Source organism: Crassostrea angulata, chromosome 1 (genome assembly GCF_025612915.1).
Source record: "Crassostrea angulata isolate pt1a10 chromosome 1, ASM2561291v2, whole genome shotgun sequence".
In the NCBI taxonomy this organism is placed as follows: Eukaryota; Metazoa; Mollusca; class Bivalvia; order Ostreida; family Ostreidae; genus Magallana; species Magallana angulata.
Genome location: NC_069111.1, coordinates 53,940,666 through 53,968,620, shown reverse-complemented (window position 1 = coordinate 53,968,620; position 27,955 = coordinate 53,940,666). Strand labels below are relative to the sequence as shown.

The window sequence follows — 27,955 nt, the reverse complement described above, 5'->3', positions numbered from 1 at the left end:
GCGTGGTTGATTTAACTATGTAAATGAATCAAAGAGGTAGTTATACATACGGAGAGTGATCTTGATTATCTAGATGCTTAGGCAGGTTGAAGATTTTAGAAAAACTCAAATTGTGTAAGGGTCTTGGAGCTGGTTACAAAATGAAGTAATTAATCTATTACCGGTACGTTCTCTTTCGCTTTTCTCAGTCGAACATAAATCATTTCCGTACGAGGGCAAATCAGATTCCATATAGCTGAAGTCGAAATGAACTGGTACAAACTGACGAGTTCATGGAGGGAATGCACTTATTAGGTTAGTTACTGACTTTAACATTATTTGATTTTGAAAGGTACAAAATTGTATTGCAAAGTTTCAAAAATGTTATTTTCGGCCATCGTGTAAAAATCTGAGTTCAAATCTTAGATTTCTGACTCTTGAAAGTGAATACTGCTTGTAAGGCGTGCCACCAGATTTTCTTCGAAACGGAGCTTGTTTGCTGATATATTGAATAAATATATGACTAGTCCTTTGTAATTGATTACGAATATCATCCTGTCTACATGGTTAAAATAAGTAAGTAAAAATATTTTGATAAAAAAGTATGTAGTGTTTTCTGCTCAGGTAAATTCTATTATTGTTCATTGTAGTGTTGGCGAAGATTTACTGAGCAACACAGCTGTTCACTGCATTATCATGTTCAATCATCATTTTGCGTCGACACAACGCTTTAAGGCAAAGGACTTTTTAGACGTAACATTGACGTTGGTCAAGTATTTCTCGTACGTGAAATTTGTTATACCGGTACTTCTTCAGTGATTGACCTGACCAGAATAATACCTACATGTACATGTCGCGAACTGCATGGTATATCTGATACATTTACCATGCATGTTTGTTTGCAGTCCGTTGAACAGTTCTATCAATACCTGTACTTTCGTATTATTATTTAATTTCCCTACCCAGGTAAGCTTAGTCTTCCCTGATCTGGCGTTTGGTAAGCCTTAGTCTAGCCTAGTCTGGCGTTTGGTAAGACTTAGTCTAGCCTGGTCTGGCGTTTGGTAACCATTAGTCTAGCCTGGTCTGGCGTTTGGTAAGCCATAGTCTACCCTGGTCTGGCGTTTGGTAAGCCTTAGTCTACTCTGGTCTGCCGTTTGGTAGCCATTAGTCTACTATGGACTGGCGTTTGGTAACCTTTAGTTTACCCTAATTGACGTTTGGTAACCCTTAGTCTACCCTGGTCTGGAGTTTGGTAAGCCTTAGTTTACCTTAGTCTGGCATTTGGTAAGCCATAGTCTACCATGGTCTGGCGTTTGGTAAGCCTTAGTCTACTCTGGTCTGCCGTTTGGTAGCCATTAGTCTACCATGGACTGGCGTTTGGTAACCATAAGTCTACCCTGGTCTGGCGTTTGGTAAGCCTTAGTCTAGCCTTGTCTGGCGTTTGGAAACCCTTAGTTTACCCTGATCTGACGTTTAGTAAGCCTTAATCAAGCCTGGTCTGGCGTTTGGTAAGCCTTAGTCTAGCCTGGTCTGGCGTTTGGTAAGCCTTGGTCTAGCCTTGTCTGGCGTTTGGTAACCCTTAGTTTACCATGGTCTGACGTTTGGTAACCCTTAGTCTATCTTGGTCTGGCGTTTGGTAAGCCTTAGTTTACCCTGATCTGACGTTTGGTAACCCTTAGTCTAGCCTGGTCTGACGTTTGGTAACCCTTAGTCTAGCCTGGTCTGGCGTTTGGTAACCATTAGTCTACCATGGTCTGGCCTTTGGTAACCTTTAGTCTACCCCGGTTTGGCGTTTGATAAGCCTTAGTTTAGCATGGTCTGGCGTTTGGTAAGCCTAAGTCTACCCTGGTCTGGCGTTTGGTAAGCCTTAGTCTACCCTGGTCTGGCGTTTGGTAAGCCTTAGTCTACCTTGGTCTGGCGTTTGGTAAGACTTAGTCTACTCTGGTCTGGCCTTTGGTAACCATTAGTCTACCATGGTCTGGCATTTGGTAACCTTTAGTCTACTCCGGTTTGGCGTTTGATAAGCCTAAGTCTACCCTGGTCTGGCGTTTGGTAAGCCTTAGTCTACCCTGGTCTGGCGTTTGGTAAGCCTTCGTCTACCTTGGTCTGGCATTTGGTAAGACTTAGTCTACCCTGGTCTGGCGTTTGGTAAGCCTTAGTCTACCTTGGTCTGGCGTTTGGTAAGACTTAGTCTACTCTGGTCTGGCGTTTGGTAACCATTAGTCTACCCTGGTCTGGCGTTTGATAAGCCGTAGTCTAGCCTGGGCTGGCGTTTGATTAGCCTTAGTCTAGCCTGGGCTGGCGTTTGGTAAGCCTTAGTCAAGCCTGGTCTGGCGTTTGGTAAGCCTTAGTCTACTCAGGTCCTGCGTTTGGTAACCTTTAGTCTACCATGGTCTGGCGTTTGGTAAGCCTTAGTCTACTCTGGTCTGCCGTTTTGGTAGCCATTAGTCTTCCATGGACTGGCGTTTGGTAAGCCTTTGTCTACCCTTGTCTGGCGTTTGGTAAGCCTTAGTCTACTCTGGTCTGCCGTTTTGGTAGCCATTAGTCTACCATGGACTGGCGTTTGGTAAGCCATAGTCTACCATGGTCTAGCATTTGGTAAGCCTTAGTCTACCCTGGTCTGGCGTTTGGTAACCTTAAGTCTACCCAGGTTTGGCGTTTGGTAAGCCTAAGTCTACTCTGGTCTGCCGTTTTGGTAGCCATTAGTCTACCATGGACTGGCGTTTGGTAAGCCTTAGTCTACCCTGGTCTGGCGTTTGGTAGGCCTTAGTCTACTCTGGTCTGCCGTTTTGGTAGCCATTAGTCTACCATGGACTGGCGTTTGGTAAGCCATAGTCTACCCTGGTCTGCCGTTTGGTAACCTTAAGTCTACCCTGGTCTGGCGTTTGGTAAGCCTTAGTCTACTCAGGTCTGGCGTTTGGTAAGCCTTAGTCTAGCCCTATAGAACCAATTTTAAGCAATCAGTTATGTGGAAGCCGTGTCATTTTATAAATAAAGGACTCTACCCTTTTTTATCGTAAAATGATTATTGTTGACAGGCATGTGGCATCGATTTTGAAAGTACTTGGGGCCTTGCTTATCCCAAAAAATCTTGACAAGCAAAAAAAAAGAATAAATAACAAAAGATTAGGGGCAGAGAAAGTGCGTAAATTAAACCTATATCTTTGATTTCACTGTCGATTTCCTTTTTTCAGGTCAATTTTCCATTTGTAGATTTAAGAAAAAAGGTTGCTGCGAAGAAAAGGGTGGGGGACAATCTTTTTTATCCAAACTAAATACTAGTTGGATTTTCCTGAATAAAGCCCGCATTGTGCATTTATTTTGCATGCCAGTATGCTTCAGAATGTATGCCATGGTGAGAGCAACAGGGTACATTTATTCCCAGAGCATGCCATCTGCTAATGAAGTCTTTACAACATATTTATCTATATTAAGATTGACTATATTTAGTGTCCCGTTTGATCATCACATTTAGTCAACACGCACTGTTACGATCCCAGCTTTCAAAGTCGCATTATTTTGAAAACAGATGTTATTATAGCAATTCATCAATTAAAATACAAAAAGATATTATTTTAAATTTTCTTTAATTGTAACTAAATAACTATTTTTTAAAAGTACTTTAAAAAATATTGTAACTGTACATGATGGCAGAAGATTTTTGTGATTTTTCACAGAATGCACAGAAAATCAAAACTGAACAAAACAAAAAACAAAAACCAAATTCACGCAGTGCGTGCAGGGCTGGTTTCTAATACTGAACCTCACTGTTACCATATAGACTACAAATAATACATAAATCACTGTCAATCATAAAATTGTCTAACAAAGAACATCTACAATGGTACCCCCAATTTGTTCCACGCTAACAAAATGGTAACCGGATGTGTGAGTAAATAGTTGTGATACTGCACCTGGTGGCTAAACATACCCCACTAAACATTGTCAGTAAACTAGATCTTGAACCTATTGTCAGTCACCACACTCTTGGTACAAACTGAAAGAGTTTTTGGAAATTCGAAAAACTATGAGTACCGTACTAACATATTGTAAAAAAAATCAATAAAACAAAGAATGTAAAGCACAGACACTGATTGAACAAACACTGTGTATGGACGGAGCACTACCGGTATATGGAATACATGTATACATTAGTCAAATGGCCTTAATAGGGTCCTTCCCTTGCAGACATTAAGAAGGTCTCGTGCTGTTGATGATGTCATTGTCACATTTTTGTGTCCAGTACTGTTTCTAGCCAGACTTTCACACACATACATGCACCAATGGCAGAATACAATGAATGTTGGACAGATGAAATGTTGAGAATATCACAGAAGACAGAAAGACAAAGGTAGGGCAGTGTTACTGGCACCGCTTCAGTAAGGTGGTGCGGGCGGCTACCAGGAGCTTGAAGGCTTCCTCACTGCCCGGCGCCACGCTCTTGTCCGGGTGAAGAAGGACAGCTAGCTTTCTATAGGCTCGGTTCACATCGTCTCTGGATAAAAAAAGAAAGAACACATCATTAAGATTTACAAAAAGATTCATTGTAAATTAATTTCAGACATAATATAATACAAACAACACACACATTTCTATTATTGTGTAGAAAATCTATTTTTTAAAAATACTAAGGATCAAGGTCACTACACAAACTTTACCCGTGAGCTCACTATAAGAGAAATATAGGCCATATATTATAGGGTCAAGGGGAGAGAAAATTTGGACATGAAAATAATTAAACACAGAAATATAAAACCTTGGTCATTGTTCTAGAAAGTTGGTTCAAGGTCAATCCATTTTTGAACTCTTACATGGTAGTAACCACTGGCGTCGGAAGCAAATTAAAAGTGGGGGGGCTAGACTAATCCTCATAAATATTGAGAAAAAAGTAATTTCCAAAATCATGAAAATCCTAATCCGTGGGGGGAGGGGGGGGGAGTATACTACTGTATTTTCATTAATTTTCAAGGGTATCAATTTTCGTGGATAAAGTGAAAATCACATTTTCAAGGATACGTAAATTCGTGGCCAATGACCCTATCAATAGAAAATGTTAATAAAAATTACACTACAATGAACATTAAATTTTGTGGATCAACTCAACAACGAAATCCACGATAATTGGTATTCAACGAATATTGATGAAACCACAGTATACCTATACTTCCAAAAGAAAAAAACTTCTCAATCTTTCAAGGTAAATTTAGGAACAATAATCTTTCCTGAGAGAAAAATCATACTATGTTTCTAATGGTTAGGTATAAATTTGCAAAAAAAGTGGGGGGGCTAAGCCACCCCTAGCCCCCCCGGTTCCGACGCCTATGGTAACTATAGTTCACACTTATACATGATCAGAATTCTATTGTAATACAAGGACATGAACTTCATAAAAATGTAAATTCAAAATGTTTGTGTTAGTATGATATTAACATCAATAATAAAATAACTCCCTTACACAAAGCAAATATTAGAATGTTATACATATACAGCCAAGAAAAAAAGGTGACTGCTGATTAAAATAAAATGTACTGATATTCATATGCTTAACAAAATCTACAAAACTGCAGCTACTGGTACCTGAATTTATCATGGTAACAATGTACGGTGCATGACTACAGAAATATTTAAATTTTCAAGCAATTAGAATTCTTGCATGAAATATTGGTTGAGTGCAGATCGAGGGAATTCCAATTTGCTTTAATACACTAAAAATGAAACATCACTTCTACTTAAATTCTACCAAAATAGGAAATAATTAGCATCAATTAATGCCATTGACAGAATAAATAAAGTGAGAAATCTATTTCAAAAACCTAAAAATTTTAAATTATAAAACTTAAATAAAACGCATAAATTACACATCATAAAAAAAGAATCTGCAAAATATAGAAACAGATATTTTTGCATATACAAGAATATACCATCAATAATATTTGATAATCCAAATACACACACAAGCATAGTCTAAAATCAGCATTAAGTGTGGACAGATCAGAGTTTGCTTGTGATCTATACATTGGCACCCTAGTCCTTGTTATTTGTACAGAGCTCTCTGAATAAGAACTTAATTTCAACAGAAAAAGGAAGAGCTACAGAGGTTTACCTCAACGAAAAGGGAAGGCTTCCAAAGAGCTAAACAAAGGTCAAAGTTCAAGGTTAATAGAATCAGAAATAGACACAATATAGCTGTCTGATTGTTTTTCTAAAACTGTGAGTTTGAAAGATGATTCATGACAACAAAGCCACTCTCATGCACACATGACTCAGCAATTGTTATAAATAATCAATCAAATCAACAATTACATTTATTCAGTAAATTCCAAGATAGATTCTTAAGCTGTGCATGCAATGTTTTGCAAAAATTTCATAACTTGAAAAGTCAACCGCATGCTTCCTTTTATTTTCAATGTCAAAAGTACCTTGGTGTGTAAATTGGTGACTATTAGTACATTGTACTGATTAGCTGTCATTGGTTGCCATGGGTTGGTCATTTATACTGATTAAAAGTAACAAGACGATGTCAATTTTGATATTCAAAACATTTAAAAAGTCTAATTTCACAGAGTTATATTTCAACATTTTTCTCGTTCTGAAAGTGTTTACCAGTGGTTCAATAACTTAAACAAAATACAATGAAACAAAATAAAAGAAAACATCTGGTTTTTGAAATAGCAGACCACCTCTACGGGGCTCAAAATCAGTTCGCTATATCCGAAAATTTGTTATATCCGAATTTGATATAACCGTAAAACTGTTGAAAAGATTACTTAAAACTTTTGCCGTGGACTCAACAAAAAATTTGCTATATCCTATATTTCGATATATCTGTGTTCGTACTAAACGAGTTTTACTGTATTATCAATGTGTTCTATAATGGTGACCTTGTAACTTTGCTTTGTAACCAAGAATTGTATTGATAACATGGAGATGAATTGAAAATTATTAGTGATATGAAATAAAGTTTGACAATCGAATAGAACTATTGATGACAAGCAGGTAAATCTTATGGCAGTCCAAACTACTATTTGCTCAAGTGACCAAGTAAACTAGGTACCAGGTAAATATTAACTTCATAATCAATATACCAGGTAGATCTAAATTAGTCATATAATCTTTTAGTTTCTAAAGGCATTTTTCAAACTTTATATTCCTGAAAAATTGTATAAACATTTACAATTAATAACTGATAATATTTTGATTAACAGTAGTTATTCACATTTGAATAATTAACTTTTTTGTATTTGACTGCAAAGAAACTTTATTGTATTTGACCTGAAAGATAATCAATGAGCTCTTAGGTCTTAGAGTTTGGTGTTTGGTGCTAAAATAATATAGCAGAAATAACATATATTACACTAACTAAACTAATTATAGTTGCAGCTATTGCAGCTTTTCATTCATTGTGAAGCTACATGCAGTTACAGGTATATTCAGTTTTTTGTACTGGAGTGCCACTCTAATCAATTACGTACAATGTTTGTCTAACATGAATTTAAATTGAACTTTTCTGCATTGGAAGATTAAATTAGACAGTTTGGTTCTATACATTGGGCAATGCATTATAACTGGTAAGCCTTCCCTCTTTGAGCAAGAAATTTACTCTGTAAAACAAAACAGCTGTTCATTCACTCATTAACATACTTTGTAGCACCAGGTGGCAGGCCGAGCCTCTCATAATCGTTTTTTGCGTTGCGGAGCTTCTGTATGGCGTCTGCCTGTTCCTTGGAGTAGCCCAGTGTCGTTTGTACAGGGACTCGCTTACCACCATTCTCAAACGCCATCACCACCGACTCAAACAAAGTCTGTAACACAACAGTTGGCAATTTGTGAAAATAAGCAACATTGATTATTAAAGTAGTCCGAGTATCGCACTACGTCATTATACGGATTTTACAATATTGGTTCGACTTTTACGAAGCGTTTTTGATACCCGGTATTGATTTTGCTCTACATCGCTGTTGTAAATAATGGCAATAATAAGCAATTAGAACGGTAATATATGTATTCTATGAGAGATCGAAATGATTAATGTTGAGAAACTCGATTCTGTTAAAGTAAAATGAAAAATGAAGTTTCTAATTAACCAGGATGTCAGGTATGCTTAAATTTTCTTTGTTTTGACCCCCCCCCCCCCCCCCCCCCCCGAATTTTTCTTTTTCTTTTACTAAAACCGGTTTAAATTTAGAGACAGAAGCTATTTCGAATTTAATCAATCGTCAATTAATTAATGTTCAAATGATATCTAACATTATTGACAGATCTAGGCAGAAAACTGTAGCAAAATGTGATTTTTACGGATTTTTTCGTCAGGGTCTACTTGGTTTAGAGCTTATAGCGTGAAAAGTAATCCGTCAACATATAATTTATTTTACCAAATCTGTTTTTTAAGATGTCAATCTATAGAATAAACACCATGAATTTAAGTTTGAGTCCATAAAATAGTAAAATTATTTCCAAACGCGATACTAGCATTGCATTTTTTGTATTCTATTTTGATACATCAGGTCCATAAAGCGTACTTACTTACAAAAATTTGCGCAAAATTATTGATGAGATATGGCTTAAATAAATATTTATACTCTATTTTGTATGTTCATTTCTAATTTTCCCAAAATGTGTTATTATTTTTAGGAAAAACGGACGTCTGGCAAATTTCATAATTGTCAATAATTTTTGCAAGGGGGTACACCCGTCTGAGAGGTGATAACAAACAAACTAGCATGTAAACATACATATTTTCTTTTGTATATGTATTGTTAGAATGTATATTTATCATTTAAAGCTAAGCTTTTAATGATTGAGCCCATTTAGTGCCGAGTATAGGACTACCTTAACATCAGAAATTCTTTCAGATTTTCCCCATTACTAGTATCTTCATACATTTTTTTTTTTTGGGGGGGGGGGGGGGGCACTGTTTGAATTAAATTTAATCCAATTCCATGCTACATAAATTGATTACAGTATGATTATCTTAACAGAATTTGACTTCAAAAATGAGCTAGGTTCAATGCCTACATATAGACACATGTGCTTTAATTCAGACGTAATAGTAAAACTAGTATCAAAGAGACAATTAATTGAAGAAGTTGTGTGTTTATATATTCCACCAAACCTGAAACATTTCTGAGACTCCCTCCCCAGTCTGTGCTGACGTCTCAAAATAATGGTAGCCCTTGGTCTCCGCCCAGATCCGCGCCTCTGCTTCATCCACCACACGCTTCTTGTCATTCTGAATCAGGAATCAGAATTCAAAAACATTCAGTACAGCATTACAAGGCAATCAGAAAACAGTTCATTTCTGTTATCACTGCAAGATGTCCTTGACATATCGTCAATAATAATTACATGTATATGCAAAACTTTATCATAAATTTATGATCTAGCTGAGTCTGCTCTAATCATACAATAACCAAGATATATATATACATGACTTTGATTGCTAGCAAACACATGAGCAAATTTCTATATACTTCACTTCACTTTATATAGTAACCCAATATGCTATAGTACTGTAATATACTTTGCATTGATACCTTCACAGACAGCTTAATTACATACATGTATAATTATATATATATACAGCAAGTCCCCTCAAATCCTTTAGAGGCATGAACCATCAATTGTTTTTAGACTAGTACCTTTTAAATTACACCATCTTCTTACCTTGTTAGCACAAACACACACCACCACATTGTCCATCTCCGACTGGTTGCCGATTTCATTCTGCATTTCTAACATCCAGCTGTCCAGTGCATCAAAGCTCTGTCTGTCTCCGACATCAAACACAACCACAGCTCCTTGTGTGTCTTTATAAAACTCATTCCTGACCTGCACGTAAAGAAAAGGAAGCTTGTAGCTGAAGTATATTAATTTATGTTCAGTTTTCAAAAATAAATTTTTTGTATTTTATATCTTTATGATTGCACAAGGTATACATGTTCTTAACATGAATATTTACCTCATAAAAAATTGGATGTCCTGCCATGTCGAAAATGTTAACCTTTATATCCCTCTCTTTAACTGTGACCCTGTAGAAGCAAAACATCATCCGAGATTCAGTCAATGTATTACAAATCATGACAGTTCAAATTCATACATACTTATATATATATGTAACTTTGACTTACTTGGTAACACCATAGTCAATTCCTATTGTAGCAAGGTATTTATGAACAAATCTCTTCTCACAGTATCTTTTGATAATACAGCTCTGCAAAATATGTTATAAACATAATCATTATAATATATATGGTTATTTAATTTGAATTATAGCAGTAATGAAAAACTATTATACAAGTATAGTGAAATGCTATAGTTTATGTCATTTTGTATGTTATAATTCTGACAGGTGAAATAATGATGGATCAGATTATCTATAAGGTTTCAAACCCAGGCCCCTGGAATCTCTAGTCAGGTTCTCTACAACTTAGCTATATCTGCATGGCGCAAGCAATCCAACGGGCCAGTACGTCTGACCGTCATGTATTAATTAATTACATTATTTACATCAAAAAGAAATTATTCTAGCATTTGTATAGACAAATATAATAGTCTGCCCCAATAGTTTTTGTATACATCACATTTTGGTGATTTTATATAAAAATACACATACCTGTGAAAATATTTCAGAAAGGAAAAATATTCAAGATTCAGGTACATTAATCTTGTCTTTTGCAAAGCAAAATCCTAGTAGACTCTTTTATTTTTAGCAGTGTATCAAAACATGATGTGGGCATATTCCAAAGGAGAAATCTTGAAATTTTGGAAGTTTTGAAAGAACACTGTTTGAACCCTGATGCATGTACTAATATCGAATAAGCAAAATATGAATCAAGGATATCTTCGGACAGAGTATACTTACATAATATTACTCTAAATAAAAATATGCATTTGTTTAGGTAAAAAATCACACTTAAATTACATTCCCTATACTATAGTAACAAACACTGGGGGTGGTATATACTCTTTAAACTCACATGTGCCCCTGCCATAACCATAAGAGCTAATGGGAAAAAAAGCTACACACACACAAACGCATTCAGCAGTGTTTTAAGTAACAGAATAGGCTAATACGCACCTTTCCAACCTCCGCGTTACCCATGCTGATGATTTTTATCCTAAGCGGCTTCTTTGATTTCTTGTCCATTCCTGTCATCTTTCTCAAATCAATTTCTGACCAATACGATTTATCAGAAATTTATGGAACAAATAAATAACAAAGTAAATAATCTAAATCTTCAGATATCATGATATCGATTTCTGAATGAATAAAATATGATTAGGTAAAATCGTGTTTTCTTCCATTATTGGTGTTGTAAATCAAGCGTTGAAGATAGCAAGGTCGAAAACTGGTATGAATTTCCACTCATTCCTTTTTAAAAATCTAAATACATATATGCAAGCGTCTCTGGCAACTGAAACTTGATCAAGAAAGCGGAATTTCAGATCGGCAGATTAAATCTCCCCTTATTTGATTGGTTGAAAAATATTAAAGTACAGGAAAAGATAACTTGTACTATGTATTATTCGTACACTTCATTCGATAAAAGCCGAGCGTTTTTTTTTTTAATTAATGCTGAACGAAAAAGCAGCTAACATGACAGAATAATGAAAAAAAAAAAACAAACTAAATGTTAAAACATGTACCTTTCACTAAAAATAGCAGCGTTAATGTGTGTATAATTTCAGTGACGTTTTTATAATTTTGCTTTATCTAGGCATTATACATGCACGTAGCATGAGGGGGGGGGGGGGGCGCCGCGCCCCCCCCCATTTTTTCTTGCAGCAACTATTTTTTTAAAATTTACATATAAAAAATTGAATTATTATTGATTTGCCCCCCCCCCAACCATTTTACAGGAGCATGTAAAAAATGGATATGAAAAAAAAAGGAAATTAGTTTGCTTGTCAAGATTTTTTGGATGAGTCTGGCCCATAAAATTAACCTAACTTGAGACTATATCATATGAAAATCAAAACATAACTATTCCAAACATGCATGAAAAAAAAAGAACAAGTTAACAAAGAGTCAACAAATTTAATAATAAAGAAAATATACAAAATAAATAACAATGACAGAATTAATTGCTGTTTATGTTTGGACGGTTTCCTCCAATACTCCTGTTCCAGTGATGTCCCCGTCTGTGACAATATCACCAGCTACTATATCAGCCTCCATCACACCCTCCAGGATTTCTTTCTCCGAGTACGATGACCCATCTTCCAGCACTACGGACTCTATGTGCGCTTGGGGCTCAAGCTTTGGTACAATTACTTGTTGTGATTGGTCGAGCTGCACCAGGGCTTCCTCTGATTGGTCAGTTAATTCTGTCTGAGATTCCTCTTCAGTTTGACCCACGCTGATGGTGGTAAGGTGTTGCTCTGACGAGTCTGTCAAGTTCTCTCTCTGCTGCTGCTGTTGCTGAGCTGCTAATTGCTAAAAATTGAAATTGAAACAGTGCATGGTTACTTGTGTTAGGACTAAATTTTCTATTTTGCCAGTACAATCAGCATGGATGTAAATAAGAAGTTCATTCTTTGACTGTCATAGAAAGATCACTTAATCAATTGAACTACATCTCTCTGAAATGCATTCTTCAAGACTGAGCAACATGTCTTACTGACCAATTTAAAATCCTCATGTCATTCATATGTACAATGTATATGCAATTCCTGTTTATATGGATAAGATTAGTTTACCTGTAGAGCCTCCAGCTGAGCAGGGTCAGTGATCACAAACACCTGTTGTTGACCATGCTCCCCCATTGTGATAGTTGCTATGTTGGCACTGGTAGGGACCTGGTCACTGGATAAAAGAGATTCCTGCAACAACAAACAAATCAACTACCCTAAGTCTTAACATAGTACCAAACTAATATTTTGTCATCATTCTACAAAAGACAGTTTTTAATCCTCACTGCTACTATATATCCCATTTCTGTGCAGGTGCTTGGCATGTATGCAACATTATCAGTACTCGTACCTGTGAGTTCTGGGACTCTGTATTTATAACGACAGCCTCATTCTGGATCAGGGGATCCCCTCCTTCCTCCTCCTTGGCCTGAATAGCATACTCAAACTTGGCTCTCTTCTCTGGTGGCTGCTCATTTGATTTGGCTAAATATACAATTTACAAATGTATTGGTAAAATATACATTTTGTACAAATATCTGACAAGCACAATGCATGAAACATGAAAACATTGAAGACATTGACTAAACTTATATAAGATTTGTCCACAGTGCATCCGTGCTCTTTTATGTACATATACCTGAGCTGAGGATACCAAAGATCTGAAAATAACAGTAAGCTGAACTAACCAAAGACTTATATTAAACCTGTATAAAAGATGAACTTACCAAAGAATCACATTATACCTGTAAACTGAACTTACCAAATATTTACATTTTACATGTTTAATGAACTTACTAAAGATCTGTTTATTGTACTCCTGTGTGTTGAACTTACCAAAGATCTGTACATTGTACACCTGTGTGTTGAACTTACTAAAGATTTGTTAATTGTACACCTGTGTGCTGAACTTACCAAAGATCTGTTCATTGTACACCTGAGCCTCCAACTCGGCGGTTGTATCTTCCCCGTGAGCCGTCCTCTTGTGCATGGCGAGCGTGGAAGTTTGTCTGTAGGTTTTGCCACAGTGATTGCAGTGGTAGGGCTTGGAGTGAGTGTGAACAACATGGTGTTTGTAGAGGGAGGAGTATTCTGTGAATCGCTTACCACAGCCCTGCACTGTACACACATAGGGCTTCTCTCCTGTCCAAAAACATAGGTAATCACAGATTACAAAGCTCACCGAGACGAGACATCACCCTTATGAGACTTCACCTTTATGAGACCACCTTTATTATATTAAATGAAAATCATACTTTATGATCTTGGATATTCATGGATTCTGTTTTGACACAATATCGTATATCATCTGTTAAAAAATTGTATGATTATCATAAGTTCATATGTTAATCAATACAATAATATAAAATTAAATATTGCATCCTATCATATTTACAACATATATCATATAATACAATAAAATACCATAATAAACAATGATGAGATATGATATTGTAACGTATGGTATGACATTGTATTGTGTTATACGTTATTGTATTTGATCAAATAATACAATATCATAATTTATAAAACAATTTAGTATTATATTACAATATCATATTACATCATAACATTGAAACAAATGATATTAAATTGTACAATATAGTATGATATTGTATGATACTGTATCATTTTGATACATAATTTGATATTGTATCATATGATACAATATTTTTTGATACAACATTGTATCATATCAAATGATACAATATGATGTGATAAAGTAAAATATTATATAATACAATATTATATTATACATATTGTATCATATGATGCAACAATATATTTTACAATATCATACAATTTCATGTGATGTGATAATATATCATATTATAAACCAATATCATATTAAACAATATTGTATGATACGATATGATATATTATTACAGTATCATATTATACAATTTCATGTGATATAATTCTATATTACAGAAACTAATATCAAATTATACAAAATCGTATGATACAATAATATAGAATAAACAATATTGTATCATAGGATACAATAATATTATATTTTGCAATATCTTATGTAATAGTATCATGTGATTAAATAATAAATTAATAATAAAATATAATATTATACAATATTGTATCATAATATACAATACTATACATAACGATATCATGATACATTATCATAACATAAAATATAAAAAAAAATTTATACAATATCATATCGTATCATATAACTTTTTATAATATTACATATGATATTATATTGTATCATATTAAACAATATTGTTTCATACCATACAATACTATATCATAGGAATCATGTTATATCATTTATCAACAAACACATATATCTATCGAGCAGGTTTGAGTGAGGGAGGAGATTTCTTTAGCATCATTGATAATGGAGATCAAGCTCTGCATCTGAAGCAACCTCTGCGTTTCATTTATAATATAGTTAAATCAACTATGCAAGCTATCATCTATAAAACATGTGACCTGTTCCCAAAAAAACTAAACCTCATCCAGCATCCGAAACCTATGGTTCAGGTTCAGCATTCAAGCCAGTCAGGTGCATCAGTATACATAAGACGCATCTCCATGCAAGTTTGGTGAAGTTCAGACCAGTAATAACTAAGATATCATCATCAGAGGGCACTAGCAATTAAAACCTTAACCTGCTCCAGCATCCGCAACCTATGGCTCAGATTCAACATCCATGCCTGTCAGGTGCATCTGTATCATAAGACACACCATCCATTCAAGTTTGGTGAAGTTAGGACCTGTAATAACTAAGATATATTTTTTAGCATCCTTGATAATGGAAATCAAGCTCTGCATCTGAAGCTTCCTTTGTGATTCATTCATACTACAGTTTAATCAACTATGCACGTTTGAAAAAGTACTATTATCTATTAAACATGTGACCTGTTCCAAAAACACTTAACCATATCCAGCATCTGAAACCTATGGCTCAGACTCAGCATTCAAACCTGTCAGGTGCATCAGTATCATAAGACGCACCATCCATGGAAGTCTGGTGAAGTTAAGACAAGTAGTAACTAAGATATAATCATCAGAGGGCACCTGCAACAAAACCTTTAACCAGCTCTAAAAACCTTAACCTCCTCCAGCATCCGAAACATATAGCTCAGATTCAGCACCCATGCCTGCCTGGTGCATCAGTATCATAAGACACACCATCCATGCAAGTTTGGTGAAATACGGACCAGCAGTAACTTAGATATTGCTATCAAAGGGCACCTGCAACAAAAACTTTAACCAGCTCCAAAAACCTTAACCTCCTCCAGCATCCGAAACCTATTGCTCAGATTCAGCACTCAAGCCTGTCTGGTGCATCAGTATCATAAGACACACCATCGATGCAAGTTTGGTGAAGTACGGACCAGCAGTAACTTAGATATTGCTATCAAAGGGCACCTGCAACAAAAACTTTAACCTGGTCCAACAACCTTAACCTCCTCCAGCATCTGAAATTTAGGACTCAGACTCAGCATCCAAGTCTTTCAAGTCCATAAGTAGGTCCAGATGCATCATCCATGCAAGTTTGGTGAAGATAGGACAAGTAATAGCTTAGATACAGGACCTGCAACAAAAACTTTAACCAGGTCCGGACGCCGACGCCGAGGGTATAGCATAAGCTCCCCCTGACTTCGTCTCGGTGAGCTAAAAATGTTATAATTATATAATACCCCAATAATTGAAAGAATAAGTTTCAGAATAACGGTTTTATGTACCGTACTTCTTGTCTAAGTTATCCTGTTTTCATGAAAAAAAAAGTGCAAATTTAATAGCAAAATGTTGTCAATTTATTTAAAGATCATTATCAATGGTCTAGCACTGCTTAACACAGCTCAAGTAACAGTTTTTTTTCAGAAACTTGATTCATGGCATTGATAGCAAATTTGCCATGGGGTCATGTAATAGCCATGAGTGGTAAAACTTTTACATCCCTTATCAACCATCCAAAAAAATAAATATAAAGTTTAGATACAAATGTGCATCACACACCTGTATGCCATACTGATTTCAATGAACACACCTGTGTGGATCCTGATGTGGTTCTTGTAGTTGGTGGCGCTGGCAAAAGCCCTACCACATCCCTCCTCATTACAGATGTAAGGCCTCTCTCCAGTGTGTGTGCGGATGTGTACTTTCCTTATGTTGGAGGTGGTAAAGGATCGCTCACATCCCTCAAAGGGGCACTTAAAGGGGCGCTCACCTTAAATTCACATTGCATGAACAGATATATATATTTCTTTGACATTTCTTTTATTGTAGTATGAAATTAGTGTTATAATCTCCCCTTACTTACCTGTGTGGGTGCGGACATGCTTCTGAAGATCCCCCGAGGTCTTGAAACCCTTGTCACACCCCTCCTCCGGGCATTTGTAAGGTTTTTCACCTGTGTGAACACGTGTGTGAGATTTCAGTCCATAGCCAGTAGCGAAAGCTTTACCACAGCCTTCATAATCACATTTAAATGGACGGACCCCAGTATGTGATCTCTCATGAACCTTAATAGAAAACACAAACTTATGTACATTCAACTCCTTTTCTGATATACAATATGTGACAATATTAACCAATACATAATTCCTCCAGGGCTGGTAGCTGGCCTTAATCCTGATGCCAAGTGAGCATGTTGTTAGAAATTCTTATGGAGAGGGATAATCAGAATCACACTGTATACAGATAATGTAGAATTGCTTCATTTATTTTCTCAACAAACAGACAGGGTACATGTATTCTATATCCACTCACCTTCAGGTGGTGCTGTGTGGTGTACATGTATTCTATATCCACTCACCTTCAGGTGGTGCTGTGTGGTGTACAGCCTGCCGCAGCCGTCAAAGCTACATCGGTAAGCCTTCTCCCCAAATACCATTGTCTTCTCATCCGTTGTTAGACCAGCAGCTATTACAGTCTGCAATATAACACAGGTATACATGTAGAGACACAGTAAACTGTATACAGGTAAGGGCATGGTTTAACAGACAGTTTACAGACTTACATGCACCACTGAAGTGTTAGCACCAAGAGGACTAGTACTGGTCTGTAGAGATTCCAGGCTGGGCTCCTTCATCTGATCAACAGTCACCTAGAAAAACAGATTCACTACTACAAATATCTACAATATCTCAATGTACATGTAGAAAAGACTGGTCCATACACACGGCATGCAATGCTGTCTGTTGGATTTATACAGATTGATCACTGATAAAAGATACAGAAAATATCTTTTTCATTTCTAAATGTCTTTTGCCAAAGTATGACAGGTATTGTCTCACCTGAGTAGCCAGCTGGTCTAGACTGAGAGTGCTGCTGTCTAGGTTAGTGATCTGAGCGTCCCCAAAGAGAGATTCTGCAGAGGGGTGAGTGATGTATGCAGTGGTCCCATCCTCTAACTGGATCGCCTGTAAACCCTCTGAAAACATCATACATAGCATGTAACCCCAAACTGTTACACATCTAATGAAACTGATCACAATAGGGTAGTGTAAATATGACACTGGATAAACCTTTTGGGGTGTGGTGAAGGAATGCGGTGGTTCCGTCTTCTAGCTGTATGGGTTGACCCCCCACCTGTGTGGAGTCGGTCAGAACGATGTTGGGATTGACCACACTGTCTATCTCTGACTGAATGTTGTTGACAGGCAGAACTGAAAGCAGGAATTGGAAAAGGGATGAAGTTAAAGTGCATGGAGGAATGATGGGTAACTTTGGAAAGGATATGGAATAATAATATCCCAGCAATTTACCTTGGCTAGGATATTTGGTCTAATACCAAACCAGAAGTTACAAATGATGGGAATAATTATCCCTTGAAGCAGCATTAACTACCGATAAGCTTAATAAAAAGATTTATAAAAGATGGGCAAAATATAGATGCTTTGATGGAAAGAGATCAGAGAACAAATATATTCGTGATGAATATTTGAGGTGAACCATGTTAACAATAATGATGCTAAATGTCTCACCATGACTGATGCCCTGTACTACTGCAGTGCTCCCATCCTCCAGGCTAATGGTCTGTCCCTCCATAAACTTTCCCCCTATATTCAATATGTCATCATTAGATAAGCAGAATTAGATAGCAATGGAAAGACGATAGCCATTAGAGACACTACTTATAAGCATCAAATATCATGGGCTGTACCCCAAACATTTTCGGTGATGAGAGTTATTCATGATAGCCTATAGATCAATGTAGGATATATCAGTATGGAATTTTTTGATTTAAAATTAAATGAATTGACATATTCCAGCAATATCATCTTTTCCACATGCATGTCAAAAATACAAAGTGAATGATATATCAACAACTTTCACATACTTCAAGAGGTGCTAAAGGTAGAATAAAGCAAACCTTTTGGATGCTGGATAAATGCGGTGGTTCCATCAGCCAAGGTAACAGCCTGGACAGTCTGTGTATCCATCTGTTGTGAAACAGACGAGGCCGAGGTCTCCAAAGACAGGTGCCCTCCCTAAGATAAACACCAATCGTCAACAACACACAGTAAAAACAGTCAAAGATCATGTAAACTTGTTCTCATATTATTAATGGAGTAAGGACAATTTTACCAATAGAATATCACAGCATTAATAATATTGTGAATACATGGAATGAATACAGGCAACTGGCATTTCATTGTATACTCTTAAATAAAGTCATTTTTGAACTCATTTAATAATGTACAAATAATAGTATGATGATGTTGAACAAGAAAATTCAATGTCTGTCTTACTGGTTGTTTCCAGAATCACCATTAATTCATTCACACTGCTACATTAAACAACACGGTTTAAATTAACGAGGCCGGGTCTAATTTGTTCTGCCCTAGATTTTTGGATGAAACTCTTTACATGAATTTCTACTGATATAATTATTATTTTACGATTAAAAAATAAGACATTTACCACACCGTTTGTTTAGGGGGTCATCTCAAAGTTTGTTAATCTTTAACATAGGACCCTATGGGATTTTGCTTGAAATGTATCAATTTTGCATGTTTTTTACATTTTTTCAAAACTTCTGCCCTAGGGATTTCTTTTTGTGTTCTACATATTAAAGTTATTGCTAAAAGGCATCAAATGGTCAAATAAAAAAAACCTTTTACCTCCTGGTTTGTTCCAGGGGTCTTATCAAAGTTGATTTTTGTATGCCCAATTTCCCGGATTAGTCAGATAATGGCTATTTTTTATTTGACAAAGGCGGAAAAGATGATCTATATAGTATTATTAAAACATTCAGACATATTTAAGTAATAAAAAAATATATAACATCACATATTAAGGGTCATTAATATAAAATACATGGTTATTTTCTTGAAATATATGAATTAAGCTATATTTAGGCGGGTTAAGAAAACGTGACAGAGGGCTAGGCTTGCTGAATCCTCTTCACGTTTTCGACCCGAGCCCAAATATAGCTTATACTTCGAGACATTTATGTTTATTCCACAATATAACATTATTTTTACGCATCAAACGAGATATTTTCAACAATTTTCGCTGAATATCTGCAGTTGAAACTACCACGCCATGGCGTCAACCAAGCAAAAAGATGACGTCACAATACAAATGAAACGCTGCGCGAAAGCGTGCGTACTCGTTCTGTACTCGGCCTCGTTAATTACTGCTCTCATTATATTAATTGCAAGTCCTACAAAACAAACCCCATTTGAGTGAAGAAGAAGCAGATTGACGTCATTTGATGAGCTTGCGAGCGTGCTGGGGACATCCACCAGCTGTTCATCCCCCAGGCCTTCCTCTTCCTCCTCCTCCCCGAGGCTCACCATGTGACCCGGACTCTCCGCCTCATGAACTGGACTTTCCACAATTACATTGCGAGGGCTGTCTCCAGATGTGATCTGATCGGGGACCGTCTCCACATTTCGTATGTCGATGGTACAGCTTGTGTCCATGTAGGTCAATAGACTTCAGCAGGAGTAAAGAAGTAGCAGAAACCTACATTATGTTTGAAAAACTTAATTTAAATAAGTATTTTTAAAGAAAAAAAAAACTTCAGACATTTTTGCCCATACAAGTCATACAACCCCTTCAATAAAATTGTAATGAATCCATTGCTGAATAAGTGAGAGACTCCAAATCTTCAATTAGCTTATACAGTACAAATCTTAAACATCAATGAATTTTCTTTGGTTTTATGTACTTTCACTTCAGTGATTTCATTTAGAGGCCTGTTGATTGCTATATTGAATTGGGTAGAATTATCTATACACTTTAGACAAAATGATAGTTAAAATCTGTATATATAATTTTCAATAACAGCAAGCTAGCTGCTTAACAGATTCCAACAAAAATTTCATTGATTCAAATGCTTTTCTTGCATTACAGTTATGCTTTGTCCTTTTCAATGTCATCATTTACTGTCAACAATCCTCTTCCTAAATGTAATAATTGTCAATGGCCTTTTTTTTTCATTTCTTAAAAAGACTTTCAGAAAAAGTATCGGGTTAAGTACGATTTTGAGAATCAGTCATTCAAAAAAAACAAAAAACTTTTACAACAAAAATTAAAGAATGGAATAAGTAAATGTATGAAAGTCAACATAAACTGGTCTATTTATCTCCCATCCCAATACATGACTGATTTATTTAATATCATGGAGTATTCATGGTAACGTCCCTGATGGTAATGGGAGTAGTTATAAACACTTTTTATTTCAAAAGGATGAAAACTGAAGGTTTGAATTTAAAATTATAATATATTCTTTTTTAACAATACCACAGCAATGAATGTGAAAAAATAATGTTCAACAAAATTCCAGAGCATTTCTTGTGAGCAAAAGACATAAGATATTAGAGTGCACATAACAGAAATCCTTGTTTAAACCATTTTCAAACTATGTTCGTCAACAAACTGCCTATTTATCAAGTTTTAGTAAGCATTCACTTTTTCGATGAGTTTGTTCAATATCTCTGGACAAATATAGCAACTCAAGCCATAACAACGAACTAACGGACACTGACCTCCATTTTTATTTTACAAATAGACAACATAGAGCGGAAGTATAAATCCTAACGGCTTTCTAATTCAAAATTCGATTTTAATCATTGGGATTTCGCATCTCTCAATCTAATCTTGCGTCGTCTCGACGCCGACATCAATCCCAACAGGCAATGGGTCATCATTGAACACTGGGAAAACTTACCCGAAGATCCACTTTCTGGACCACCATGCAATGCACGCACTTTAGCCAGGAACTAGCACAAGTAAAAATATAATATCAAAATGCCCACAAAAATAATTCATACAAGGGATTTTTTAAAAAAAAAATAAATCTTATTATTTTATAAACAAACACTACGCGTTTCAAAATAACAAAAAGTAAATATAATCTATCCGTCAATGAAGGCCCTGTGTTTTGCATATACAAAAATAGCGGGAAAATTTAAATTGATATTGACAAACAAAAAATCTGCATTCATCTGTCGACTTTAGATATATGGCATTTAAGGACAGGGGAGTGATTAAATATCAACTCCTTGACACACCGAGGCTCTCTAAAATTAAATCAAGATTTTTCAGTTATTTTCTGGGAGAAACTTAATACATGTACTTATATATATATTACCATCTATTAAAAGTAATCAATATCTTCTCAGATATTGCAAATTATTGCCACGTGTTAATTTTTTGTGCGCCGTAAATTGCATTTTTTTTCTTTACTATGGGAGGCACTGTATAGCTCCTAGGTCGTCCATCCGAATTTTTTTTAGACTGGGAGCTATATACAGACCTGCAGCTACTTCTTCCCTAGGACTTGCTCAAGTCTATATATATGTTTAATGATAGGTGCGCCCAGAGACATACATGTGTAAATAATAGAGATTAGCAACTCCGCCATGGTATCGGGTTCATTCGCCTTATCTACCTGTACATGTTCGCCTGAGTCCGTTCGCCCTAGTTCCGTACGTTCGCTCTAATTATCGTTCGCCCTAATAATCGTTCGCCATAAACCTCGTTCGCGCCTTGTTTATTAATAAACCACATCATAACTTATTTCATTTGATTTTAACTTAAAACTTGTTAACTTTTATTAATTATTCGTATATTCTATGTTTTTCTTTCGCCATTAGCATGTTTTGTTGTTGAAAAATGTTACGGGACCAATTACCCTTACTTTGAAAACTACATAATAGTAAACTGAGATAATATCTTTAACCAAAAGTATATTGTTTTTATAAAAAAAATTTGCATAGGTTTTAGACATTTTTAAAACATAAAATTGACTATGAAAATAAGATTAATATATAGAAAATATATTGGTCAGCTATAAAACATCGGCGAAATCTCTGACGGGCGACGGGTAGCCAACTATGGCATGGTGCACCAAATTCACAAAAATGGGCTAAACATAGTTTCACAGTCGATAAACTAGGCATATCGACTGTTAACTATAGTTTACGGATTGTAAACTATAGTTACCGACGTTAATCTATATTTCACATCTGTAAACTATAGTTAACGCGATAATCCATGTTTCACATTTGTAAACTATATATAGTTAACACTGAAAACAATCATTTGCGGTTGTTAAGCATAGTTTATCTGATAAATAGGGTTTTATGATCAGTAAACTACGGTTTACAAATCTAAAGCACGCCAAATTCACATAAATTAGCAATACATAGTTTCACAGTCGATATCCTAAACTATAGTTACCGACGTTAATCTATATTTCACATCTGTAAACTATAGTTTACGAATGCAAATCTATGTTTTTCTGTCTGGAAATACACGTTAACAATAGATTTTGCTAATAAATATAGATTCACATCTGTAAACTATGGGTTACCTTCGTAAACTATAGATTAGAGTTGATAAATATAGTTTCACGATTGTGAAACTATATTTATCAGATAAACTATGTTTTAATTATATATAGTTAATTATAGTTTTCGGTTCTAAACTATAATTAACTGACATTTATATTTATAAACTATATTTAAAAGACATAAGATATAATTCACGATCCTATACTATAGTTTTGAGAGATAAACTATAATTTACGTTTGTTAATCATAGTTTATCGTCCTAAACTATAATTCACGTTCGTAAACTATATTTTATGTCTGTTAAACATAGTTTATGAGTATAAATGTTTGTTAACTATAGTTTTCAATTTAAAATCTCGAGTATAACCAATCGTGAGAGGCGATACAAATTGTGCACCATTGTAGAAAATGGCTCTTCATAGGGAAGCACGTGCGAATTTGCCCTCTGTACAAAAAAAGATCGTTACATTGTCAACTTTTGCCTAATGTAAAAATTGATTTATAGCATACCCATATTTTCGCTGTTGCTGGCCATCGCGCCCCTCTTCAGCTTCCGCCGTACAGTAAATACAATTTTAAAAAAAGGCCGCCTTTTTTTTTGTTGTTGTTTGTATTAATTTTTTATTAATCAAAATAAAAAAAGGTAAGTTATTTTAATAATTTCAATTGCCATGAAGTTATCGAAAAATCAATTTTCTTGAAAAAAAAAAAATATACATGTATATCTTAACAACCAATGAAAATGATCGTTGTTAAGGCAAAATCTTATCTTGCTGTAACTAGGATTAACGTATCTATGATTTACGAACAAAACTCTAGCTAACTATAGATTCAATCGTAAACTATAGTTTAGGGTCGTAAAATATAGTTTCACAGAGAATTCCGCATATCAGATAATAAATGAGAGATTCTGTTTGTAAACCATGCTTTACAATCTTAAAACTAAGTTTATCACATTTTTGTGAATTTGGCGCCTTAAAGCCATATGAGCTATAACTGATGGTAAAATTGTGATTGCTAATATCACCCAAAACTTTCACCTACATGTTCAACTAAGATAATATCGGTGTTCTGATAAGAAAATTCAGTCTGATAAACAAAGAAAAGCTGTTAATTGCATTCCTACTGTGCACTCTTTTTGAACTGGCCATTGCCTTCATTAACTCTCGGCATGATACCGATGATGCCCGAGTGTAATGAATAGTGCCTGAATACTACAATTTACATTCGTGAACTATATAGTTTAGAGTTGTTAATCATAGTTTCACAATGGCGAAACTATATTTATCAGATAAACTATGTTTAACAATCGCAAATGATTGTTTTCAGTGTTAACTATACTTACCAGATGTGAAACATTGATTATCGCGTTAACTATAGTTTAAAGAGGTGAAATATAGATTAACGTCGTTAACTATAGTTTTCGATCCGTAAACTATAGTTAACAGTCGATAAACCTAGTTTATCGAATGTGAAACTATGTTTAGCTCATTTTTGTGAATTTGTCTGATAAATGTAGTTTCACGATTTGTGAAACTATAATTAACAACTCTTAACTATAGTTTACGATTGTAAATTATAATTAACAAATTAACAGCAAAATCTATTGTTAACGTTTTTTTACAGATAGATAAACTATGATTATCATTCGTAAACTATAGTTTACATTCGTGAAATATAGTTTCACAGATATAAACTAGTTAACGAATCGTAAACTATAGTTTAGGATCCGTAAACTATAGGTAACAGCTGATAAACCTAGTTTATCAACTGTGAAACTATATGTTTAGCTCATTTTTAGCCGGGCTCTGCTGAAAGCAGAGTCCTGGCTATAGGCAGGCAAATTGCCAATGTTACTATAAATAGCACAAATAAACAAAAAACCAAACAGCGTCAAGGTAAAGCTTCCGCTATACCAAATAGTTACACTAAGAGCCACGTTTTGTCAAAAGTGTTGGAATTTTGTTTCTTTTTTTTAAATTTCGAATGAATTGTCTATCTTTTTTAGTTTTCTTATTAATAACGTGTTTTTAAAACATTACTATGCATTTTGGACACATACAATGCGCATGAATTTCCATGAACTACTTTGCTGCGCGATGAAGAAACGGGAATTGAATATATAATGCTTGTTGCAAAATTCAAGGCAGTAACTGTTGAACTTTTTAACTTCTACTAGACAGACATATTTTTTGTTTATAGCCGCTTACAAAATTTGGTCGCTCTCTGATGCTTTGCTGACATTAAAAGCATGAGAGAGAGAGAGAGAGAGAGAGAGAGAGAGAGAGAGAGAGAGAGAGAGAGAGATTTTCAGTCTTTACTACACAATATGCATTAAGACACACCAAAAGAGCCCGGCTTTCAGTACTTCAGTACTTTGATTGTGAATTTGGCGTGCCATAGCCAACTGCCTCCTAAAACTCCTCTTTTAATATTGTTTATAATACATGAACTCATGAATATATAATATTGTGAATGTTTTGGTAATAGGGTTTAGCTGTTTATATTTCGATATAATTGTTTATTAGATAGATAAACTGATTTAAACTGGGAAAACCTTTATACAATAGGGACCGCGAGATTTCGATCAGTTGCCAATCTCTGTTATTTATGTCTCTCGTGCGCCAAAGAATGAGGATACATTTAAGATTGGTACTGCAGTAGAGAATCCTCCTTTGGAAGCATTTTGAAAAATTGGTCTCTTTTGCATGTTTGGCCCCGTCTTTTGGTAGAGCTAAGAATTTCACAACCTAGATTTTCTCAGCTAATACAGGGATGCTTCACACTAAAATAGTAACAACTGGCCTTGTAGTTTTCAAGAATAAGTTAAAAATGTTAAATTGTTAACGCACGACGTACGACGACGTTAACAATGTTATCAAATGTGAACAAGCTTCTTAGGAGGGCTGGTTGGTAGTAGCCAGTTTATAAGACTCTATATAAATCTCCTTAAAGGGACCTCTGTATAAAGACATAGGTAAAAATTCAAATTTCAAAGTTTTAAAAATAAATGAATTATATCTTTACTAAACAATAGCTAAATAGGCAAACAAATCATTTTAAACAAGAAATGTGTTTGAAACACTTATGCCCCCTCCCTTGGAAACATCCACAAAGAAAATGAACGTAAACTGCAAATAACTGGAATTTTTCTAAGTCAAATAACTCTGTCGAAAATTGCACAATCGTACCCAATATCAAACTTGACCTAAATATTATCATAATTAATCTGTATACCAAAGAAGATGGATGAATAAGGCGTGAAAAATGCCCATACGAGGAATGATTAGATACTGTAAAATTAGAATATAAATATCAAAATCTGATAATTTTTTTAAAATAATTAAAACAGTGTATATTTAACGTAACATCGGTTTGTAACCCTTTAATATTTTAAATACTTGCAATAGGTTGATTTAAACTGGCGTATTCGTGTCAAAACCTCCAAATAGTGTCATTTTTTATAACTTCAATGCCTTTTCTTCTCTAGAGTGGGTCTGAGCTCCATATTTTTGTAATAGTCTAAATGCGGTTTAATGGAATTTAAACCGATTTTAATCAACAAAAATGTGGAGAGATGACCCACTCTACTTTAAAAATGTCATTTTGTAGACAAACAATTGAAAGTTTTAGAAAAATAATACGAGTCCGTTAAATCGTGGCAAACGTCTCATATATAGCATTTAAACAACACACTTTGTTGTGAATAAAATGGCTCAGTGGTTAGAGCACCAGACATTAGGTAACTTTATAGAACATAGGTTTTTAGGTTGTAGGTTCGATACCACCAAAACTTTAGGATTCGTTATTTTTTTTCTTATCATTTTTTGAAATATTTCAAACTGAATAAAGTTAGAAATTACCTTTTGTAAACTTGTATTATAACATATCAAATATATTTAATTAAAAAAAAAATTTTAAATTGAAATTGCATTTAACAACTTAACCAAATGGGCAGTTGCGCCATCTCATTCCCCCATCTTCTTTCATTTCAATATGTGCAACTTCTGCGAAGAAAATAAACGAAAACTGCAAGTAAATAGAATTTTTCTACGCCCAAGGGGCATAACTCTGTCGAAAATTGCTTTATCATAACCAATATCAAACTTGTTTTGATATTATTATGATAAACCTGTATACCAATATTCATTTCAATATGTTCATATTCTGCGATGAAAATGAGCGGAAACTGCAAATAACTGGAATTTTTCTACGTCCAAGGGCCATAACTCTGTCGAAAATTGCTTGATCGTACCCAATATCGAACTTGACCTAGATATTATCATGATAAACATATATACCAAAGAACTTGAGTCAGCAAAGTGCTATATATGGCCTATTAAATTCATGAAAATACAGTGTACAATATATAAAAGTTTTATTGTGTTTATTCCATCTACTCCATGTGACCTGTTTACCTGTGTGTCATTTTTGCCACACCGGATGTTGATTTGGTTTTAACAACTGTTGAAACCTATCTTGGTTGTGAGCTTTCCGGAATTTTCTTCATATTTACGAACATTTTTCTTATTTTAACATGGGGCGCATTCCTCGCGGAAAAAAAT

At 35.0% G+C, this 27,955-nt stretch overlaps 2 protein-coding genes across 3 annotated transcripts; both read right to left on the bottom strand.

The window, feature by feature from the left end:
* Positions 1-3,549: 3,549 nt before the first annotated feature.
* LOC128161847 (dnaJ homolog subfamily C member 27-like) lies at positions 3,550-11,433 on the bottom strand. Its single transcript, XM_052825221.1, has 7 exons — positions 11,057-11,433; positions 10,107-10,189; positions 9,938-10,007; positions 9,643-9,807; positions 9,092-9,208; positions 7,621-7,781; positions 3,550-4,474 (listed from the first exon to the last, which is right to left on the bottom strand). The coding sequence occupies exons 1-7, from the start codon at positions 11,132-11,134 to the stop codon at positions 4,342-4,344; spliced, it is 807 nt and encodes a 268-aa protein (XP_052681181.1). The 5' UTR covers positions 11,135-11,433; the 3' UTR covers positions 3,550-4,341.
* A 568-nt stretch (positions 11,434-12,001) lies between these two features.
* LOC128159377 (zinc finger protein 76-like) lies at positions 12,002-21,892 on the bottom strand. Of its 2 annotated transcripts, none has more exons than XM_052822441.1 (14): positions 21,764-21,892; positions 20,265-20,556; positions 18,956-19,073; positions 18,567-18,641; positions 18,108-18,248; positions 17,877-18,013; positions 17,600-17,686; positions 17,396-17,512; positions 16,901-17,102; positions 16,628-16,807; positions 13,525-13,752; positions 12,962-13,095; positions 12,679-12,801; positions 12,002-12,415 (listed from the first exon to the last, which is right to left on the bottom strand). In XM_052822441.1, the coding sequence occupies exons 2-14, from the start codon at positions 20,511-20,513 to the stop codon at positions 12,071-12,073; spliced, it is 2,136 nt and encodes a 711-aa protein (XP_052678401.1). In that variant the 5' UTR covers positions 20,514-20,556; positions 21,764-21,892; the 3' UTR covers positions 12,002-12,070. The 2 variants fall into 2 exon arrangements, with proteins under 2 accessions (XP_052678401.1, XP_052678410.1); XM_052822450.1 differs by lacking the exon at positions 21,764-21,892 and adding an exon at positions 21,582-21,740.
* Positions 21,893-27,955: the final 6,063 nt, after the last annotated feature.

Excerpts from the sequence above, each read along its gene's own strand:
- LOC128161847 (XM_052825221.1), bottom strand. The coding sequence starts at position 11,134 with ATGACAGGAATGGACAAGAAATCAAAGAAGCCGCTTAGGATAAAAATC. Across the intron at positions 10,190-11,056 it reads GTAACGCGGAGGTTGGAAAG|AGCTGTATTATCAAAAGATA; the intron begins GTGCGTATTAGC and ends CATATTTTGCAG. Across the intron at positions 9,808-9,937 it reads GACATCCAATTTTTTATGAG|GTCAGGAATGAGTTTTATAA; the intron begins GTAAATATTCAT and ends CTTTACGTGCAG.
- LOC128159377 (XM_052822441.1), bottom strand. The coding sequence starts at position 20,513 with ATGGACACAAGCTGTACCATCGACATACGAAATGTGGAGACGGTCCCC. Across the intron at positions 19,074-20,264 it reads TTCTTCTTCACTCAAATGGG|GGAGGGCACCTGTCTTTGGA; the intron begins GTTTGTTTTGTA and ends TGTTTATCTTAG. Across the intron at positions 12,416-12,678 it reads CTCAGCTGGAGGCTCTACAG|CAATTAGCAGCTCAGCAACA; the intron begins GTAAACTAATCT and ends TTCAATTTTTAG.